General features: G+C 37.7%; 1 protein-coding gene across 1 annotated transcript in view; it reads right to left on the reverse strand.

Annotated features, from left to right (window-relative positions):
- LOC134674197 (titin-like) overlaps positions 1-20,141 on the reverse strand; it is a 41,797-nt gene that overhangs the window by 18,969 nt on the left and 2,687 nt on the right. Inside the window, exons 2-4 of the mRNA XM_063532255.1 lie at positions 12,777-12,951; positions 11,542-11,734; positions 10,708-10,962 (exon numbers count right to left, since the gene is read on the reverse strand). Of these exons, the coding sequence (XP_063388325.1) occupies positions 10,708-10,962; positions 11,542-11,734; positions 12,777-12,950 (622 nt within the window). The 5' untranslated portion in view covers position 12,951. The remainder of the gene's footprint in view (positions 1-10,707; positions 10,963-11,541; positions 11,735-12,776; positions 12,952-20,141) is intronic.

Genomic DNA, 20,141 nt, shown 5'->3' on the forward strand with positions numbered 1-20,141 from the left:
AATTTTAAGTAACAAGTTTACCGATAACATTTATTTTTTATGTACAAATACATCAAAAAAATTGAAAAAACAAAACAAAAAAAAATTTTTTTTTCGCGAAATTGACCTCAACTCATATTACATTTTTTCCTTCTTTTGACCTCAGAAATGCGTGGTTAAAATTATTCGGTTTCCTCATGTTACACCTTGTATAGGCATGACGTCATGAAATTGCAAAGGATGGTCATATGCAACTTTTAACAGGAGTGGCAGAGAGTACGTTTTGTCGAATTTTGTGGGCAAAAAGAAATACAAAAATAGTAACTTGGAATGTTTAAGGTATAGGCCCCGTGCAAACTATAGGAGGCAGCATAGGAGCCGTCAGATTTTTGGCGCGAGGCGTAAATGTGTAGTTTATGCTTCCGATGTAGCCCACAAGATGGCAGAACCTACTATGCACAAGGAAACGTACCGACGAGAACGGTAGATGGTAGTACTTGCTTTGGCAATGTAAATATGCACATGTTTCCGATTCAGGCCAGAAGATGGCAGACTCTCCAACGCACACGGTCCCTATAGGTAATTTAAACTTCGCCATTTTGTAAAATGTATTGCCGTGTTAAAACTAGTGGCTCTGTGACCTCGCAATAAGCTGAGAAAATGTAAAAATCCCTTCGCCGAGTCATTATCACAGCGAGTTCGTCCCTGGTCATAAGCTCCATAGACCTTACTGGCGCTTAAGTAATTTATGCCAGTTTCCGCCAAAGAGGCTGTCCATAAATAACGTCATCGATTTTTGACGATTTTTGACATTTTTTGACCCCCCCTCCCCCTATAATCATCCAAAAATCATGCTTCAAATGACTCCATTTCCTCCTACTTCATGCTACCGTCATCCGATGTCCTGACCCCCCCCCCTAATTTGAAATGACGTAATTTATGAATAGCCCCATTAGCATTTTTACAAATAGCATTTTTCATGGCAAATGGCACCTAAAATCAGACCAAGATAATCGGGCCAATGTCATCATTAATGACAAATTTCTATGGAAATAAGACGTTTATAATGATATTCCCTCACTTTGTGCTAATGAAATCTGTACCAAGTTTATTAATTTAGACGGACTCTATACATTAGGGTGGGTCACTCGTGTATGGAGAAAAAAAAAAGTATTAGTTATCCTTCGGGCACAGTTACAAAAACGGGTGTCATTCTGAATCCCTAACAACGTTTGTCCTAAAGTCACTTGCTCTAACTGGTTTGTCCTAATGGGTACATGCCCTAACGATCAATTGTCATAACGATTATTTTCCATAATGTAATGGTTAGCCTAAGAATCATTTGACCTAAGCATTTACGAGGGCTGGCTGGTAAGTCTCCGAAATGAAAGATTAAAAAAAATATAATTAAAAAAGTAATAATGTCATTCTAACCTCTTGGCTTTTACGTTAATGCGGAAGCAATATCAAGTTTTTATAATATAAATAATAATATATTAAAGCGACCTAAAGAAAAACTGTATTCATTTTCGTGAAAATGGAAAAATCGGAAGTGCGTGCGGTAATTAAGTTTTATGTTTTGAAAGGCAAAACTGCAACACAAATTAAAACCAAACTGGATCGCGTTTTAGGATCTTCTTCGCCTTCTTTAAGCACAGTTCACACTTGGGTTGTCGACTTCAGACGTGGTCGGCAGAGCTGTACAGATGCTCCCCGCAGCGGACGGCCCAATGAGGTAACGACTCCGGAAATTATCAACAAAGTAAAAAAAATTGTATTGGATGATCGCCGTGTGAAGTTGGTGGAAATAGCAGAGATGGTAAACATTTCAAAAGAACGTGTTTTTAACATTTTGCACCAACACTTGGAAATGAACAAGCTCTGTGCTCGTTGGGTGCCGCGTCTCTTAACAGACGAGCAAAAACTAACCCGCAAGGATGTTTCGACGGAGTGTTTGAAGAAGTACAGGCATAATCCTAACGAGTTTTTACGTCGCTACATAACGGTTGACGAGACGTGGATCCACCACTACACGCCTGAGACAAAAGAACAGTCTAGGCAGTGGACAAATCGGGGTGAACCTGCCCCTAAGAAAGCAAAAGTGGTTTTGTCAGCCGGTAAAGTAATGGCAACCGTATTTTGGGATTCCAAAGGACTGGTTTTCGTGGATTACCTTCAAAAGGGAAGAACCATTAACGCCCAATATTCTGCTACAAAACCTCGATAACGCAATCAAAGAGAAAAGGCCTCATTTAAATAAGAAAAAAATTTTACTCCATCAGGATAACGCCCCTGTTCACACGGCTAAAATTGCAATGGCTAAAATCGAAGATTTGCACTACGAATTGTTACCTCATCCCCCGTATTCACCAGATTTGGCCCCTTGCGACTTCCATTTGTTCCCAAATCTCAAAAAGTGGCTAGGCGGACAAAAATTTTCGTCGAACTCTGAAGTCATAGAAGCTGTTAATAGGTATTTTGAGGGACTCGAAGAATCGTTTTTTAGAAATGGGATAATAGCCTTGGAGAAACGTTGGGCCAAGTGCGTGGACTCAGAAGGGACCTACGTTGAAAAATAAAATATAACATTTATATATATTGTCTTATTTCTGTGCCGTTTCGGAAACTTATCATCCCGCCCTCGTATACCATAACTATCAAGATCCCTAAAGTATTTTACCATATTTTCGAAATCCCTAACAATGTTTGGCATAGAATAACATGCTCTAACTGTTTTGACCTAATGGCTATTGCCCTAATGATCTATTATCATAACAGTTACTTTTCCTATTGATCAATTATCATAACAATTACTTTCCATAATGAATGGTAACGAACTGTTGCCACAAAAGTGGGTTAGGTTAGGTTAGAACTGTGACCCTCGAAAAAACGAACTGCTGCCACAAAAGTGGGTTAGGTTAGGTTAGAACTGTGACCCTCAAAAAAACGAACTGCTGCCACAAAAGTGGGTTAGGTTAGGTTAGAACTGTGACCCTCGAAAAAACGAACTGCTGCCACAAAAGTGGGTTAGGTTAGGTTAGAACTGTCACCCTCAAAAAAACGAACTGCTGCCACAAAAGTGGGTTAGGTTAGGTTAGAACTGTGACCCTCGAAAAAACGAACTGCTGTCACAAAAGTGGGTTAGGTTAGAACTGCGATCCTCGCAAAAATGAAATGCTGCCATTGGTTAGGTTATGAGGGAAATTTAAATTAGGACATACGAGTATTAGGTCAAGAAACGATAGGCTAAGTAAAATTAGGTGACATGATGGTTAGGATATATAATTTTTAGGCTTAACAATAATTAGGCAAATTCATTTAGCAAAAACTTTGACTAAAATCCGGAGGCAGTAAAATTAAAGCTAAAAATAAAATAAAAATATGTGCAATAATTAATCACCAAATGGCACCTTTTTTTAACTGTGCCCCCTATGAAATAAAAAAAAAAAGTAAAAATGACCCACCCTACTATACATCTTAACTAGAGATGGGACGAATATTCGGTAATCCGGTATTCGGCATATTTTTCAATATTCGTATTCGGCCGAATAGTTCGGATTGACTGCCGAATATTTACCGAATAAACAATTTTTTTAAGTCCGCTAGTTTTTTTTTTTCGATGTGGCGCGCGCACAGCTCTTGTGAGCAAGGACCCCGCTAAGGATACGGGCGAGCCTTGCTCATATGCATATCTGTCGCCAGTATTCCCGTAGTCGCCTTATACGACACCCACGGGACGAGATGGGGTGGTGCTATTCTTTTCTGATGCCGGCACCACACGGCACAAGTCCGCTAGTTAGCGCGGATGCACTTCGCGATCAAGTACGAGTCGTTTCCGTGTCTTTTCATAAACATTCCCGTTCGGTCGGGAGAAGGGTCAATAATACGTTATGAGTACAGACCGCGGACCTGAATGAACTTGCCTTCAGAATATTAGGCCGAATATTCGGTTCGGTATGAGCGGCAAGGTCCATATTCGACCCATCTTTAGTCTTAACTCTCGTATATGCTTCTTCTAGCTTGCCAACTAATGAAAACGCAACGGTGTGAGAATTGGAACTATTGGTATCTGATTAAATATAGATCCCACCAAAAACATAAATGTAAAAAAGGAGAGCCAAGTTCAATACAAAAATTATGCTTGGCTGTGGGGCTCGCTGCAAAAAGAATGGAGATCTAAATGAGTGCCACTGCCAAGTTCTATGCAAAATCCAAATATGTATTTATAGGAACAAAATAACACTATAAACAAGTATTAAACTCTATTTCTTTGCTTTATTGGATACCTATAACAATTGCTGTTATTTAAAAAAATGTGAGACCTTAAAGTAGGTTAGATTTGACTTGGCCAGTTTTCATTATATCAATCATTTTATATATATTGTAATTCTGATAAAACCTGGCCAAGCCAAATCTAACCTACTTTAAGATCTCACATTTTTTTAAATAACAGCAATTGTTATAGGTATCCAATAAAGCAAAGAAATAGAGTTTAATACTTGTTTATAATGTTATTTTGTTCCTATAAATACATATTTGGATTTTGCATAGAACTTGGCAGTGGCACTCATTTAGATCTCCATTCTTTTTGCAGCGAGCCCCACAGCCAAGCATAATTTTTGTATTGAACTTGGCTCTCCTTTTTTACATTTATGTTTTTGGTGGGATATCAATACTTTTTGTAAAGAAAACTAGGCAGGTATTGAGATTTAATGTTTTTTCTTGTGTTTCCGCTGTATGGTTTTTACTTCTGTTCTTTGTATAATTATGTGGTACCGCGCGCCGCCGACGACACACCGTTGGCCGGTTGTTTAGAGCGTATTAAAAGTTTTTTGTATGGGGCACCACTTATTTTTTGACTAAACTTTATTTTAATATAGCAAATATAATAATACATATATTGGGGTAGTTTCAAATATCTGCTTGTAACGGTTCCAACGCTACAATAAAAAAATATTTTTTTGTATGGGGACCCCCCCTATTTTTTGACTTTTTTTTATTTTTAGATTTTTTCCTACGCTTACACACAATAACCGAGCTGGATTCCAAATTTCATCCTTCTAGGTCATCTGGAAGTAGGTTAGGTTTAGGTACTTATATCAGTCCCAATAAAAAATGGTTTTTTTGTATGGGGACCCCCCCTATTTTTAAACTTTATTTTATTTTTAGATTTTTTCCTACGGTTACACACAAAAACCGAGCTGGATTCCAAATTTCATCCTTCTAGGTCATCTGGAAGTAGGTTAGGTTTAGGTACTTATATGTCAGTCCCAATAAAAAGTGTTTTTTTTGTATGGGGACCCCCCCTATTTTTTAACTTTATTTTAATTTTAGATTTTTTCCTATGGTTACACACAATAACCAAGCTGGATTCCAAATTTCATCCTTCTAGGTCATCTGGAAGTAGGTTAGGTTTAGGTACTATAAGTCATAAGTCAGTCTTAAAATTTACGACTTTTTGACCTTCATACCTTTATAACCGTTTGAGCTAGCTTCATGAAATTTGGGCTTCTAGATATCCTTATGGATATAATTAAACACACGTAGTTTTATGTGTTTACGTCAAAGATGTTTTGAGTTATAGAAGGGTCAAAAGTGGCACCAAGTGGTTCGTGTAATATTACACTCGGCGCTGGCTAGCCAGTTCCTTTGCTTGAACTTGGCTTGACACGCTGCCGCGTGTCTAGATATGTATGTGATTTTGTATTCAGCCTCCTATAATTTTAAATGATTTTATGTATAATTTTTTTATATCATAATCAAAAGGGACTAGGGATAAAGAACACTTTTTCTTTTTAAAGATATCAACGTTAACGGACTAATAAGGATGATGGGCCAATTTTCGTGTTCAACTTCCCAATAGGCGATCCACACACTAACAAGGTATGGTGAGTAGAGCGAATACATTATACAAGTTGCTCACGAGGAATCCGAAAAATTTTAACCAGGCATTTCTGAGGTCAAAAGAAGGAAAAAATGTAATGAGTTTAGGTCAATTTCGCCAAAAAAAAACTTTTTGGTTTCTTTTTTTAATTTTTTAAATGTATTTGTACATAAAAAGTAAATGTTATTGGAAAACTTGTCACTTAAAATGGATTTTTACTTCTTTTTCGTAAAACTTAGTTTTTGCTTTGCAAAATGTTACTAGTCACTTTTTGACATCTATCAATAAGGATATTTAGACTACGTCTCATAGCATCAACATCGCCATCAAAAAGGCGTTGTTATGTAACAATAAAAACTTGTTTTCTTTTTAAGTGGTATTAACCCTAAAACTAGGCGAATTTCAAAAAGTTTATAGGACATTTTTGTCTTTAAATATGATCAAGAATATGCTGTTAAAATTGTTCGTCTTCCACATGTTACACCGTGTATACAAATTACACCAATGTCGTTAGAGTCAGACCAAGAAAAGTCTGCAGCGGATTTGCTAGCCCACGCAGTGCAAGTGTAATTTTAAACGTCAAACCTTATGAAATTGTGACGTATAAATAACACTGGCACTGCGAGGGCTATCAAAATCGCTGCAGACTTTTCGTGGGTTAACTCTAGTTATGCATTGGCGCCTGTGACGTGGCTCCATTCTCGTGTCTGTAAAATTGGTCACCCTTATCCGGACTGACAGTTCCAAGCTGACAGTCAAATATCAGTATTACCACAGAATAATTAATAGTACTATCGTACAGAAAGGAAACTTCCTACAAAAACGAAGTTTGACAGCGGTTCAGGGTCAAATCATGCTGTCCCTTTCTAATATACGGCACTATCCCTTTCGGCAATTTAGGGTTGTCAAAAATCAAGTGATTATCTTAGCTGTGGTCGTGCACGCAAAAGGAAGTCCAGCGGTGCCAACCCTAATAATTGCTCGGAGCAATGCCAAGCCGAGCGGAGCCGAGTTTGACCGACGTCAGGAGTTTCGCACCCCTAGTATTACCAAATAGTTACTGATTGACTGATTGTTGAATCAGTGTAAGGGCCATTTGCACCAACTACAGTTAAGAGCCCATCAACGTGCACTAGGGTGGAGCGAAATTATTTTTTTTGGATTTTGGATTTCTAATAGTGGTAAAAAGTTGCCTTTAGGGTTTAAGATAAGAAGTTATTATGAGGACTTTACTATTAAAAGGGAGTAAGTGCCTCCGCAAGGTCAATGAACTTTTGTATGAAATTTTTTTGTCCTATATATAGCACCAATTTTGTTTAAGGATTATTTGGACTTAAAATGACAAATTTAGGTTTTTTACTTATTAATTATTCTTTTTTATTTAAAGTTATTATTTTAGGTGAATAAAAAGTTCAATCAGACATTCACCTCTATAGTAATTATTGATTATACCAGTAGTCAAATATGGGCGATATCCACTGCAATGACGTATATTTGAAATATAGTAAAATTGACCAAGTAGTGGTAAAAAAGTATGTTTTATGTCTTCATTATATCAGCGATGAAAGTGAATCCATGCTATTGCAAAATATAAATACCAATTTGACGAAATTTCCTGCGAATTCCAGTTTTCTATCTGATGATTAAGTGGAGGAGGGATATATATCGCTTTGGCCTTAAATATTGATTATAATATTATATATAGGTACACAATTATATTGTTTCTGAATTATTTATCAAAGTTGATTATTTTTGTTTCAGAAGACACTTAGTTTGTCGTTGTATATAACTTAAATTGTAATTAATCACGTTTAATATCTTGTCGTCCTGAAGTGGGTTATACGGTGAGAAGAGTGTAGTCTTCAAATATATTGCAAAACTTTTTATGGACTCAAAATAAAAGAAAAAACTCTTTTAACACCTAAATGTATTCCAATACATATTTATCTAAAGTAAGAACCTTTTTAAAAAAAAAGGAAAACAATATTTAACACATACATATGAGAGTAAAAGTTGCTTGCACTCACGTAGTGTGGGTGGTTTCTTCTTAGGTATTTGAAACCATTTATTATGGTTTATTTAACTGGGAAATGGATAATATCGAAGAGGAAAACATATTTTTATGATATACAATAATCAATACATACATATCATGTTTTATTTTTTTATTTCGGTTATTTTCACTTTAGCGATGTTGATGCTGCCCGTAATGGATTTTCAAGGCCCATTTCATCAAGCAACATATTTTTTTTATAATTGGTACTTATATTTTTAATAAATATTTGTTTACTTAAGTGCTTACAATAACTGTATAATTAAATATTTAGGCAGGAAATAAAGCTTTATATCATTTTTGATGGTTACACACGTGTCATGTTTTTCCACTTCTTAAATTATTCGGAAGGTGATGCGGAGGCACAAGATGACGTCATAAAAAAATATAAAAAATCACACAATATACTCTCACCATAAGACAACTTTTCCGCACTATTAGAATTGAATCTACGAAAAAAAATTTTTTTCCATACAAGCGCGCTCCACCCTAACGTGCACACTAGCGCCACAGCTAAATAATCGTGATTATTTAAATTTAACGCATGATATTGAAAAAAGGGGGCCGCTACGGACTGTATTGTGTATTTAAGTACCTTTTGAATACATCAATCTAGTTTTTAGGGTTCCGTAGCCAAATGGCAAAAACGGAACCCTTATAGATTCGTCATGTCTGTCTGTCTGTCTGTCTGTCTGTCCGTCCGTATGTCACAGCCACTTTTTTCCGAAACTATAAGCACTATACTGTTGAAACTTGGTAAGTGGATGTATTCTGTGAACCGCATTAAGATTTTCATACAAAAACAGAAAAAAAACAATAAATTTTTAGGGTTCCTCATACATAGAACTGAAACTCAAAATTTTTTTTTTCATCAAACCCTAACGTGTGTGGTATCTATGGATAGGTCTTCAAAAATGATATTGAGGTTTCTAATATCATTTTCTTCTAAACTGAACAGTTTGCGCGAGAGACACTTCCAAAGTGGTAAAATGTGTGTCCCCCCCCCCTGTAACTTCTAAAATAGGAGAATGATAACACTAAAAATAATATATGATGTACATTACCATGCAAACTTCCACCGAAAATTAGTTTGAACAAGATTTGGTAAGTAGTTTTTTTTAATACGTCATAAACCGTAAACCGCAATTTTATTATGTTACTTGCTGTTACGGAACCCTTCATGGGCGAGTCCGACTCGCACTTGGCCGCTTTTTATGTTGCTGGTTTCGTCGATCTAGGAACTCAAAACAAAAACGGCCGTTTTAACTTTGCTTGCATAGATTGACGAATCCAGCAACATAAAAACTAGTCTGATGTATTCAAAAAGTACATAAATACACAATACAGTACGTAGAGGATCCCTTTTTGCAATATCTTTCGTTAAATCTAAATAATTACGATTATTTCGCTGTGGCGCTAGTGTGCACGTTGATGGGCTCTTAACAGACTGATCAACATCACGCAACAATGATCTATCAAAGTTCCCATACAATAAGATTTAGCGAACGCTTTAACGGTGACAGACGGTTTGGTGCAACCGACCCTTAGGGCCAGTTGCACCAACCACATTTGACAGACTGATCAACAACAGCCGGCGTGCCCCGGCACTTTACTATGAAACTTTCCATACATAAAAATTTAGCGAACTCTTTAACGATACGAACAGTTTGGTGCAACCCACCCTTAAGGCCAGTTGCACCAACCACATTTGACAGACTGATCAACGTCAGCCGGCGCGCCCCAGCACTTTACTATGAAACTTTCCATACATAAAAATTTAGCGAACTCTTTAACAATTCGAACAGTTTGGTGCAACCGACCCTTAGTCTGAGGAAAAAATTGTGCCCCTGAGCCTGACAGCCAAACTAGAGGTTTGTGACGTACACTTTTGTGAACCACATTTTGTCCTTCCGATGTATGACCCCAGCTTGCGTCATACTTCCGAACTGGAACTCGCATCTATCCGACGTAAGGGTAGGTGTATGATCTGCGGCAGTTTGCCGTCCATGGGGCACAGTATTGGGACACAAGTTATACATCACTCTAAATGAGTGTAAATATATTTCTTAAAGATATAAACTAATCTTACCTAGCATATTTTCTTTCCGATGTATGACCCTACCATGCGTCATACTTCCGAACGGAAACTCGCATCTGTCCGACATAGGAGTAGCTATGTTCTGTGTCAGTTTCCCATCCATGACACAAAGTACTGGGATACAAGTTATACATAACTCTAAATGTAGGTTTATTTTCTTACCTAGCGTAATCTCTTTCCGATGTATGACCCTAGCTTGCGTCATACTTCCAAACGGGAACTCGCATCTGCCGAAACTGCCGAGTTTCCCGTCCATGGGACACAGTATTGCGACCCAAGTCGTCACTCTAAATCAGTGTAAATCTATTTCTTAAAGATATAAACTAATCTTACCTAGCATATTGTCTTTCCGATTTCCCTACCATGCGTCATACTTCTGAACGGGAACTTGCATCTGTCCTACGTAGGAGTAGCTATGTTCTATGTCAGTTTCCTATCCATGAGTTCCATGACACAAAGTACTGGGATACAAGTTATAACATCATTCTAAAAGATATAAACTAATCTTACCTATCGTATTTTCCTTCCGATGTATGACCCTAGCTTGCGTCATACTTCCGAACGGGAACTCGCATCTGTCAGACGTAGGAGTAGCTATGTTCTGTGTCAGTTTCCTATCCATGACACAAAGTACTGGGACACAAGTTACAACATAGTGTAAATATGTTTTTTAAAGATATAAACTAATCTTACCTAGCGTATTTTCTTTCCGATGTATGACCCTAGCTTGCGTCATACTTCCGAACGGGAACTCGCATCTGTCCGACGTAGGGGTAGGTATGTTCTGCGGCAGTTTGCCGTCCATGGGACACACAGTGTTGGGACTCTTGAAGTTGTCCCGGGGGGGTTCGGCGCTGGTGGAGGCTCCGTCGTCGGAGAGGAGTCGCCCGATACTGCCGAGGCCCGAGAGCAGCTCGGCGTTGGGTTGGGCGCGGGAGGTGCTCGCATCTGGAATATACAAGCGTGTTCATTCGTATACCTTTTAAGGGTTCCGTACCCAAAGGGTGAAAACGGGACCCTATTACTAAGACTCCGCACCCTATTACTAAGACTCCGCTGTCCGTCTGTTCGTCTGTCTGTCACCAGGCTATATCTCATGAACCGTGATAGCTAGGGAGTTGAAATTTTCACAGATGGTGTATTTCTGTTGCAGCTATAACAACAAATACTAAAAACAGAATATAATAAATAATTTAAATGGAGTTCCCGTTCCCATACAACAAACGTGATTTTTTGGAGTAATGGTACGGAACCCTTCGTGCAGGAGTCCGACTCGCACTTGGCCGGTTTTTTCCTGCCCTTCGAATGAAAATAGTTCCCCGAATGTGGGCCCCACAGCATGCTTTATGGAAATCTCCCGTACCCCGCATGCGGGGCCGATCGACCATTGAAACTGGGCCTTACCACTACAGTAAGGGGCTACTCCTCCAATTGAGATGGACTTAAATCTTAGGCAGAGGTGTAGGGCTGGAGCCGGTGTAGCTTTATTTGACGTTCATAAACTATCTTTATCTAGCTAGTAGGTACCTTCATCCGTGTTGATCCGCAGCTCGGTCCCGTGCTGGAGCCGCAGCGACACGGCCTGGTCGCCGTCGAGCTGCACGGAGAGTATGCCGAGCGCCCGCAGCTGCGGCGCCCCGGCCGCCGCGAGGGCCCGCAGGCGGGCCGCCGCCGCGCGCGGCACGGAGAGCGTCACACGCACCGAGTTCCACGGCTCCACCTGAACCATAAAGAATAGATAGTATAGAGGGGTCCTGTCATAATAAATGTTGTAGTCACAGTAAATATACTGCCATCTATCGACACACGACTATAACTATAAACAAGTATAAAATTATCAAAAAATGAATATATATGGATAAATTATTTTATTATTTTTATATCATTTTGACCCATGTTCATTCACTGATATCTATGTGTTAAAATTGTTAAATATGAAACGGTGTCGTCACGCCATCTAGCCAAGAATAGGCCAAAGGTGTGTGCGCCATCTATGCGAGAATGACTTTTTCTTGATTTCCGAGGCACGTTATTTTCTTATACTTTATTCATCTTATACGAAGTTACATATGTCTTTGACCTGGACGAAGGAGTGTGTTAGTATGGCCATCGAGTAGGACGAAACATTGAAGTAGAATAATTGACTCATAAATTTTAAGGCCTGTGCACACCGGCATGCGTGTGCGTGACGTGCACGTGCGCGTGCGCTGAAATGTTGGAGCCGCACACGCACACGTCACGCAAGCGGTGTGCCGTCTCTCATAAGGACCTGTACACTACAACTCCGCACGCACACGTGCACGTCACGCACACGCAGTGTGCACAGGCTTTTAAGGTTCTAAGTCCCTGCGTAAAAGTTTTTGCACATATTCCAAATTCTATTTTGAACTTTTATTGTGTAACTAAGGGTTCCAATTTTAAAAACAAAACCATAGGGAATATTACTCTGCGTAGAGGGCGTCACTAGGCCAATCACATGGCCTACCGTCAAAAACGACAAACGAAAGTTCGGTTTCTGTCTCTCTATCACTCTTGCCTATTCGATCGATAGAGAGGTCGATAAAGAAATTTCAATTTAGCGTTTCGCGGTAGGCCACCTGTAAACAAGCCGCCTTGATCTTGATGCATCAATGTCATGCTGGCGGCGGGGGCGCGCGGGGAAGCGCGGGTTGGAGTGGGATAGGTTGGACCACGGCTCGAGCTACAACGCTCTCTTGTCAAACGCGGGTCACACAAATCCTAGACCACAGGGGACAGTATACCTTGTTCACTTTGAGTGTGTTGGGGTGCGGCTCGGCGAGCAAGGTGCGCAGCTCGCGCAGCAGGCGGCGGAGGCGCGCGGGGAAGCGCGGGTCGCGCAGGTCTCCCTCGCAGGTCACAACCACGCCGCACGCGCCGCCGCCCGCCGAGCCTAGCCCGTCGCTGTCCGCTGCCATGCTGGAATTGTACGTTTAGTTTAAATCAGTTTATAACATCAAAGCATGTATCCACAGTACCAGTACCGTTTTTACCATAAAGGCACACGCGGCCCGTGCCCAGGGTCCCATCCAGCAGATGTTGACGGTCTGACGCCCGGCAACGAAAACCCAACCAACAACACCGATGATGAGATGTTGTCAGACCGTCAACATCTGCTCCTGAAGATGCCTCGTAGAGAGGCGAAACACGTGTCGAGTATTGTTCTTTTTGTGGTGGTTTGTTATATTTATTTTTGCGGTGGGAGGGTGAGAACATTATTTGCATGTAAAAAATACGCAAGTAAGGCCCACGTGTACCATTCCACTAACTCGGGATTAACCGGTTAAACCTAGAGTTACCATGGTTACCAGTACAATTTGGGGTCATCCATTAATTACATCACACGTTTAGGGGGAGGGAGGGGGTCAAGAAAATGTGACATATTGTGACATGGGGGAGGGGGGAGACACAACCTTTTGTGACGTCACTTTAACTTCATCAGTAACCGAAAATTTATTTAAATTATTTTATTCGCTGTACATTTAAATAACAAGTTTTTAAAACGATAATCGTTTTTATTCATTTAATTTTCTTTCCTAAGCAGTTTTGGGTTATAAAATTACTAATATTTATATCGTCAAAAACATTTTGATAAAATATTAATAATACTTAGGTAGTTACTTAATTCGATTTGGCGATCTCGTAAAAAAAATGTGACGTCACACTAGGGGGGAGGGGTTTGCCAAATGTGACCAAGTGTGACAAGGAGGGGGGGAGGGGTCAAAAACCCTAGAAATTCGTGTAACGTAATTAATGGATGACCCCTTTGATGCTGGGTTAACGGTGTAACCGTTGAACCCCGGGCTAGTGGGATGGTGCAAATGGCCCTAAGTATAACGGGTTAGCACTGATTGACTAGCACGTTATCTTTTCGCGGATTAGCAAAGTAATATTTTGGTTTTGATTAATAAGGATTTCCTGCAAAATAAGAAAAATGATCAGACAATTTATATTATCACATTTATCAAGATTTTTTCCAGTTATGCTAAAGTGTTGTTGTGTTTTAACCGTTTAATTTTTCAACTCTCATTATTTAACAAAAATAAAGCAATTCCCTAAAATTACATATACAATGTAAACTGGCAACACTTTTCATAAGGAGCATTCCACGGGCTGTCCCGTACAAACGCATATTATTTCTTGTGTTGCGATTTTTTTCTCGGCATTTAAAGCAGGCGATTATTTTTGTGTGCATATTTTTGACCATTTGTCATAGAAAAGGAAACTCTTACACCTGTAAATCTTCAGAAACTTCGCGTTTGTACGGGACAACGGTAGACAATTTCATGGAATGCTCCATAAAATGATAATGATTAGGGGTGAATCGCAAAAAAGGATCATAGTTAATAACTGTAATTTGTCCTAATTTAATTGATTCATAGTGTTTCTGGAAAATTAGTTTTCCGTTAAGTTACATGTACGTTATAAATGTGTTGGCATAAGCTTTAAACTTATGTTTTTTTTATAACATTTTATAAGTTTATAAAATGACTTGTCTGGGTAATGTTAGCAACAAAATGGAATCAATTAAATGTAGATGAATTAAGACACCCTTGGGCAAACCAATACCAATCGCTTAAACCCTCATATGCGATCTGTCTAAATTGGTTAATGAAATGGCAATCTTAATACACGATGTAACATGAGGAAACCAAATAATTTTAACAGTGTATTCCTGATCATATTTAGTAGTAGGGTCCGTAAGGAACACAAATGTATGGAAGTGCATGCACTTTAGTCTCAGGCGATGCCGCTTGGCACGATTGTTCCTTAGGTCAAACAAAGTTGATCTGGCCCGGTAGCCAGGAGATCGTACCATGCAGACCCCCCAAGAAGGGGGGGGAGAAGGGTCGGCTCCCCAGGTCCAATCTATGCTATATTCCTTCCTAGTCTTAGCAACTAGGGCAAGTTACATATCATTTTCGTAAAACTTAGGGACGAGGAATTCATTTTTGAAATAATTATTATACCTTTCCATACAAAAAAAATGATTTTCGTACAAAAAATGACAATGTTATGTAATTTTTGTGATAATTTTGGATGTTACAATCACAGTGTGGCGATTTGCACTAAATAAAAAATTGGACGATGTAGCCCATGTATTCTTTATTCTGGAAAATATCACTTTATTGTAGGCATTCATACATTTTTTTGTAATAAAAAAATAATTTATAGCGCGTGGCGGTAACAATTTCCATACAAATGGAACTATGCCCAAAATCAAAGATTAAAAATGTTTACAAAAACGTTGAATTTGACATTTTAAGAGTTTAAATATAATGCTTTAATAATTTTTCCATGCGTTTTTGCCCTTTTTTGGTACAAATTTGTTGTTTTTAGTTTTCTTCCATACAAACTTTCTCCCCCCCCTATTTCCCCCTTTTAAGCGTTGATTTTATTAAATTTTATTTTATCTTAAACTTAAACCTGTCGCATTTAATTGATGTTGAAAATTTCAGCTTTATATCTTCAGGGGTTTAGATTGTATGATGTCTGGAAGTAAGCAGAGTTTTGTTAGATATTATAATGTATGGGATATTATGAAATAAAATGTCTTTAGCTCAAACACATGTAGATCCTAAACTACTGAACATTTCAACCGGAAAGTTTGAACATAGATTAATTACAAAAGGTATGTTAGTTATAAAAACGAATTTAAAAATATCTACCCTTAAGGAGGGAAATGGGGGGGGGGGAGAAAGTTTGTATAGAAGAAAAATAAAAACAACAAATTTGTACCAAAAAAGGGCAAAAACGCATGTAAAAATTATTAAATCATTATACATATTTAAACTTTTAAAATGTCAAATTCAGTGTTTTAGTAAACATTTTTAATCTTTGACTTTGGGCATAGTTCCATTTGTATGGAAATCGTTACCGCCACGCCCTATAAATTATTTTTTTATTACAAAAAAATGTATGAATGCCTACTATAAAGTGATATTTTTCAGAATAAAGAATACATGGGCTACATCATCCAATTTTTTATTTAGTGTAAGTCGCCACACTGTGATTGTAACATCCACAATTGTCACAAAAAATTACATAACATTTTCATGTTTTGTACAAAAATCATTTTTTTTGTATGGAAAGGCATAATAATTATTTCAAAAATGAATTCCTCGTCCCTAATTTATACGAAAATGATATATAACTTACCCTAGTTGCTAAGACTAGGAAGGAATATAGCATACATTGGACCTGGGGAGCCGACCCTTTCACCCCCCCTTTTTGGGGGGTCTGCATGGTACGATCTCCTGGCTACAGGGCCAGATCAACTTTGTTTGACCTAAGGAACAATCGTGCCAAGCGGCATCGCCTGAGACTAAAGTGCATGCTAAATGACCTTACTGACCCTACTATTAGAGACAAAAATGTCCTATAAACTTTTCTGAAATTCGCCTAGTTTGAGAGATAATATTAATTAAAAAAAAAAGTTTTTATTCTTACATAATATGTAAAAGGCCTTTTTGATGGTGATGTTGCTGCTATGGGACATAGTCTAAATATCCTTATTGATAGATGTCAAAAAGTGACAAGTAACACTTTGCAAAAAGGGGTCATCCATTAATTACGTCACACGTTTAGGGGGAGGGAGGGGGTCAAGAAAATGTGACATATTGTGACATGGGGGAGGGGGGAGACACAAACTTTGTGATGTCACTTTCCTTTAACTTTATCAGTAACCGAAAATTTATTTAAATTATTTTATTCGCTGTACATTTAAATAACAAGTTTTTAAAACGATAATCGTTTTTATTCCTTTATTTTCTTTCCTAAGCAGTTTTGGGTTATAAAATTACTAATATTTATATCGTCAAAAATATTTTGATAAAATATTAATAATACTTAGGTACATACCTAATTCGATTTGGCGATTTAGTAGAAAAAATGTCACACTAGGGGGGAGGGGTTTGCCAAATGTGACCAAGGGTGACAAGGAGGGGGGGAGGGGTCAAAAAACCTAGAAATTCGTGTGACATAATTAATGGATGACCCCAATGTAGGATTTACGAAAACAAAATGTAAAAATCAATCAAGTGACAAGTTTACCAATAACATTTATTTTTGATGTACAAATACATTCAAAAAATTTAAAAAACAAAACAAAAAAAATGTTTTTGGCGAAATTGACCTAAACTCATATTACATTTTTTCCTTCTTTTGACCTCAGAAATGCGTGATTAAAATTATTCGGTATCCTCATGTTACACCGTGTATTTAACAACAATTGATTTAAACCTGTCAGTAACAGCAGATGAGGGCGTTAATATTGCCGTAAAATATAAACTATGTTATAATTATAAAATATCTTTTATTTTACAAATATTTCCCTAAATCGAAAAATGTTTTTGGAATACCATAATATTTTGAATGCTTATCTAACCCAAGTTAAAAGATATTCACCCCTTATTATAAAATTGACAAAAACTGGGTAAAAAAATAAGGAATTATTTTTAATTATCCTTAAACAAACAAACAAACACTAACCCCTCAATGCCGGGTCAATACTATTTACATTAATTATTGCGGGTCCTTTTTCGAAAAATTTGGTATATTTGACAGCATAATGAAGAAAAAAATGTTTGTATAATTCATAGGTTAGAGCTTGTGCACAAATCACGCGAGGTTCAATGGGAGAGGGGGGGTCAAGAAAAAAAAACCGGCCAAGTGCGAGTCGGACTCGCGTTCCAAGGGTTCCGTACATTACTAAATTTTTAACAATGTATTTTTTATACGTGAAACGCGAGTGAATTTCCTTTAAAAAACCCGTAGGGGTAGGATCGAAAAATAAGTAATTAGTCCGACTCACGCTTGACTGCATATTTCTAATAGGTTTTCCTGTCATCTATAGGTAAAGACCTATTTTATGTATTTTTTTCAAAATTTTAGTAACGATACGATACTTTTTTTCGGTTTCGTTAAACATAAATCTTCACTCTGCACTTCAAAATAGCGAGCCTATTTAACGAAAATAGAAAAATAATCAAGATTTTCTATATGCAATACCATTTTTCTTAAAATTAGATGAATGAAAAAATTTCAAAAAATACACGTGAGGTTGTGGGGGGAAGGAGGGTCCAAAAACCTCACCAAATATCACCAAGGGGGATGGGGGTCAAGAAGTAGCCAAAAACACCTCGCGTGATTTGTGCACAACCCCTTACTTATGTATTCACATAATCGGATTAATTGCTAATGCATTCAAGTTTTAATTTTTAACAGGACATAGCATTATGAAGATTTTTTTTTGTACTTGATACATTGAAAAAAAATGTCACAAAACTATATTTTCTCACATTATCAAGTAATTATATCTAAATTTGTAATTTTTCCAACAAAATAAATTAACAACTAACAACGCATAGTCAAGCAAATTCTGAAATTAGCTCTTACTTTAATACACTTTGAATAAGGTGATCATTATTTGTGCTTTAAAATTAAACTTTCAAATAAATAAACTTGATTGAAAAGTGAGTGGGTCATTTTCAATAGGATTTACCTACAAAAGATTTTTTTAGCTTTATACCATATTTACCAAACATTTTTCTATGAATGTTGTTTCATTTGGTCAGTCATATTAACTTAGGTATATGTGCAAGGCTAGTAAAAAAAACCGGGCAAGTGCGAGTCGGACTCGCGCACGAAGGGTTCCGTACCATAATGCAAAAAAAAAAACAAAAAAAAGCAAAAAGAAAACGGTCACCCATCCAAGTACTGACCCCTCCCGACGTTGCTTAACTTTGGTCAAAAATCACGTTTGTTGTATGGGAGCCCCATTTAAATCTTTATTTTATTCTGTTTTTAGTATTTGTTGTTATAGCGGCAACAGAAATACATCATCTGTGAAAATTTCAACTGTCTAGCTATCACGGTTCGTGAGATACAGCCTGGTGACAGACGGACGGACGGACAGCGAAGTCTTAGTAATAGGGTCCCGTTTTACCCTTTGGGTACGGAACCCTAAAAATTATGGAATGTTGTATTTTATGTGTTTAAGATTTTCATACAAAAGAAAAGTCAAATCTTGGAAGGTAAATTTGACCCACTAACCTAATTGCGTTTGGGGGTTTTAGAATTGTCTCAGTGAGTATTACTTAGTTGCCTGTGGTAAAAAAAAACCGGGCAAGTGCGAGTCGGACTCGCGCACGAAGGGTTCCGTACCATAATGCAAAAAAAAAAGCGGCCAAGTGCGAGTCGGACTCGCCCATGAAGGGATCCGTAACAGCAAGTAACACAATAAAATTGCGGTTTACGGTTTATGACGTATTAAAAAAAAACTACTTACCAAATCTTGTTCAAACCAATTTTTGGTGGAAGTTTGCATGGTAATGTACATCATATATTTTTTTTAGTTTTATCATACTCTTATTTTAGAAGTTACAGGGGGGGGACACACATTTTACAACTTTGGAAGTGTCTCTCGCGCAAACTATTCAGTTTAGAAGAAAATGATATTAGGAACCTCAATATCATTTTTGAAGACCTATCCATAGATACCCCACACGTATGGGTTAGACGAAAAAAAAATTTGAGTTTCAGTTCTATGTATGGGGAACCCTAAAAAAATATTGTTTTTTTTCTATTTTTGTATGAAAATCTTAATGCGGTTAACAGAATACATCTACTTACCAAGTTTCAACAGTATAGTGCTTATAGTTTCGGAACAAAGTGGCTGTGACATACGGACGGACAGACAGACAGACAGACAGACAGACAGACAGACAGACAGACAGACAGACATGACGAATCTATAAGGGTTCCGTTTTTGCCATTTGGCTACGGAACCCTAAAAAAGCAAAAAGAAAACGGTCACCCATTCAAGTACTGACCCCTCCCAACGTTGCTTAACTTTGGTCAAAAATCACGTTTGTTGTATGGGAGCCCCATTTAAATCTTTATTTTATTCTGTTTTTAGTATTTGTTGTTATAGCGGCAACAGAAATACATCATCTGTGAAAATTTCAACGGTCTAGCTATCACGGTTCGTGAGATACAGCCTGGTGACAGACAGACAGACAGACAGACAGACAGACATGACAAAACTATAAGGGTTCCTTTTTTTTGCCATTTGGCTACAGAACCCTAAAAATCAGTTTAAGATATTT

This window comes from Cydia fagiglandana, chromosome 19 (assembly GCF_963556715.1).
Source record: "Cydia fagiglandana chromosome 19, ilCydFagi1.1, whole genome shotgun sequence".
Classification (NCBI taxonomy): Eukaryota; Metazoa; Arthropoda; class Insecta; order Lepidoptera; family Tortricidae; genus Cydia; species Cydia fagiglandana.